The sequence below is a fragment of the Nannochloropsis gaditana genome, assembly GCF_000240725.1.
Source record: "Nannochloropsis gaditana CCMP526 unplaced genomic scaffold scaffold528, whole genome shotgun sequence".
Lineage (NCBI taxonomy): Eukaryota > Eustigmatophyceae > Eustigmatales > Monodopsidaceae > Microchloropsis > Microchloropsis gaditana.
Genome location: NW_005803425.1, coordinates 4,950 through 7,245, shown reverse-complemented (window position 1 = coordinate 7,245; position 2,296 = coordinate 4,950). Strand labels below are relative to the sequence as shown.

General features: G+C 65.5%; 1 protein-coding gene across 1 annotated transcript; it reads left to right on the top strand.

Annotated features, from left to right (window-relative positions):
• Window positions 1-326: 326 nt before the first annotated feature.
• NGA_2078920 (proteasome component ecm29) lies at window positions 327-1,424 on the top strand (the record flags this gene model as incomplete). Its single annotated transcript, XM_005854369.1, has 1 exon — window positions 327-1,424. A coding segment is annotated over one exon (1,042 nt), but the record flags the coding sequence as incomplete, so codon positions are not given.
• Window positions 1,425-2,296: the final 872 nt, after the last annotated feature.

Genomic DNA, 2,296 nt, shown 5'->3' with positions numbered 1-2,296 from the left:
CAGAGCGGGGCGGTGCAGGCGTCCGACGCATCGATTCCCGCGGCGCAGACCGAGACCGACACGGCCGCTCTTCTGTCCCTCCCGCGCCTCTTGGAGGCACAGCAGGTCCTCGTCACGCTCCTGCGGGACAAGTCGGAGCTGGGACAGGAGGCAAGCGGGAAGGCCTTGGGTGTGCTTTGCTGCCTCGTCGGGCACGGCCCCCAGGTCTCCTCCTCCACCATCCCCTCCACTGCCCCCATCCCGAGCACGGCTCTTCAAGAGCTGACCAATGCCCTCGTCCTCCTCCTCCGCGGTCCCTCCGCCACCGCCAACCCCACCCACCTGGAGCTCAATACGCCTTCCTCCCAGCTCCCCCCCATCCAGACCAACATGGACGTGGGCACTCTCAACCCCTTCCGCGAGCTCTGTGCCATGGCCACCGACCTCGGACAACCAAAGCTCCTTTACTACTTCCTGGCCCTCCCCTCCACCCATCCCTCCTGGGCCGGGCGCCGCGCCGGGCTGTACGCGAAGGGGACCCCCGGCCCCGCGGGGGAGGGCAGAGAGGAGGAGCTCCAGCGTGCGCTCATGCCTCTACTCCCCCGTTTGGTCCCTCGTCTCTACCGCGCCCGCTTCGACCCCACCCAGGCTGTCCGTCAGGCAATGGAGCCGGTCTGGAAGAGTGTGCTTGCAGCGGCGGCAGTTGCCGAAGGGGACGTAGAGGCGACCGGGCAGGGTAGCGAGCGAGGGGGGAGTGGCAGTGGGAAGAAGGTGGTGAAAAAGTATTTGGATCCCATCCTGGACGACTTGTGTGAGGCTGCGGGGAGCCGTAAATGGCGAGAACGTCAGGCAGCGGTGGCGGGCCTAGGAGAATTGATGCCGGGGCGGACGTTCAAGGAGGTAAGAGGGAGACTGGAAAGACTGTGGATCATTGGCTTCCGCGCACTGGACGATTTGAAGGAGTCAGTGCAGATGGCGGGCATGGACCTGGCCAAAGGCCTGCTGCAGATGACGGGCAGGTTGAGCAACACGCAGGAGAGTCCCGCGGCGGAGGTGGAGGAGGTGGTGCGAGTGATCCTTCCGCTTTTGCTCTCGCAGGGGCTGCCGAGCAAGGCAAAAGAGGTGCAGGGGGTGGCGGTCTTGGTGCTTCTGAGGGTGGTCAAAGGGGCGGGCGCATGTCTGAGGCCCTACTTGCCCGAGCTGATGAGCGCCTTGATCGAGGCACAGTCGGCGATAGAGCCGGCGCAGCTCCAGTACATGCAGTTCCACGCCCGGAGCATGGACATGACTGAGGAGGCGATGGAGGTAGGCGGGTGGGGCGCGGCTCGGGGCGAGAGAGGGAGGTGGTTCGAGGGGAGCCAAGGGGCGTGTACTCTTTTTTTCTCATGACAGGACACGTCACGACATTGCGTAAAATCGCACGTCTTACCCCATTCATTGATGCCAACGAGCCGCCCTTACACGTCCTTGATCCCCATCCTCCCGTCCCATACCAGCAACTCCGCTACGGTCTCTCTCGTAGCGGCCCCCTTCAAGAAGCCCTCGACATCTGCATGAAAGAACTCGACGGCCCCTCCCTCTCCCGGTTTATGCCCTCCCTCCTCCTCCAACTCCGGTCTGGCGTCGGCCTCAACACGCGCTGTTGCGCCGCCAATTTAGTCCTGGTCCTGAGCACCCGCTTCCGGCCCGAGCTCAAAGTCCATCTCCCCGCCCTCCTTCGCGTCCTTGCCGCCGGGGCCCTGGCTGAGCGGAGCAGCACCGCCCAGCGCTTTTTCCTCTCTGCCCTCGCCGGCGTGGCCAAGCTGGCTCCGGGGGGGGAAGAGGTCCGGCGCGCGATCCTCCGCCTGCTCCGAGAGTACCGACGGGTAGCAGACTTGGCCACGCATCGATCGCAACGACTCCCCGTGGTCTTGGCGCTTCGACAGCTTTGCACGGCCGCGGGGGAGGGCCTTGAGGAAGCGGCGTGGGCGGCGGTGTTGCCCTTGGCCTACGTCGGCCGCTTTGAGGAAGAGGAAGGAGGGGAGGGCGAGGTACGGAAAGCGTGGCAGGAGATCTGGATGGAGGGCTGTGCGGCGCTGGGGAAAGGTGGAGGGAACACGACCAAAGCCCTGGGTGATGAGCTGTGTACAGAGGTGGAAAGGGAGCTGAGGTCGTCGTCGTGGTCGGGGAGGAGGGCCGCTTTGAAGGCCCTGGCCTCTCTGAGCGAGGGCCTGGGCCGCGGAGGGCTGAGGCTGCACGCGAGGAGGCTGGTGGGGGAGCTGCTGGACTTACTGCCAGGGCGGTTGTGGGAAGGGAAGGACGAGGTGCTGCGGGCGCT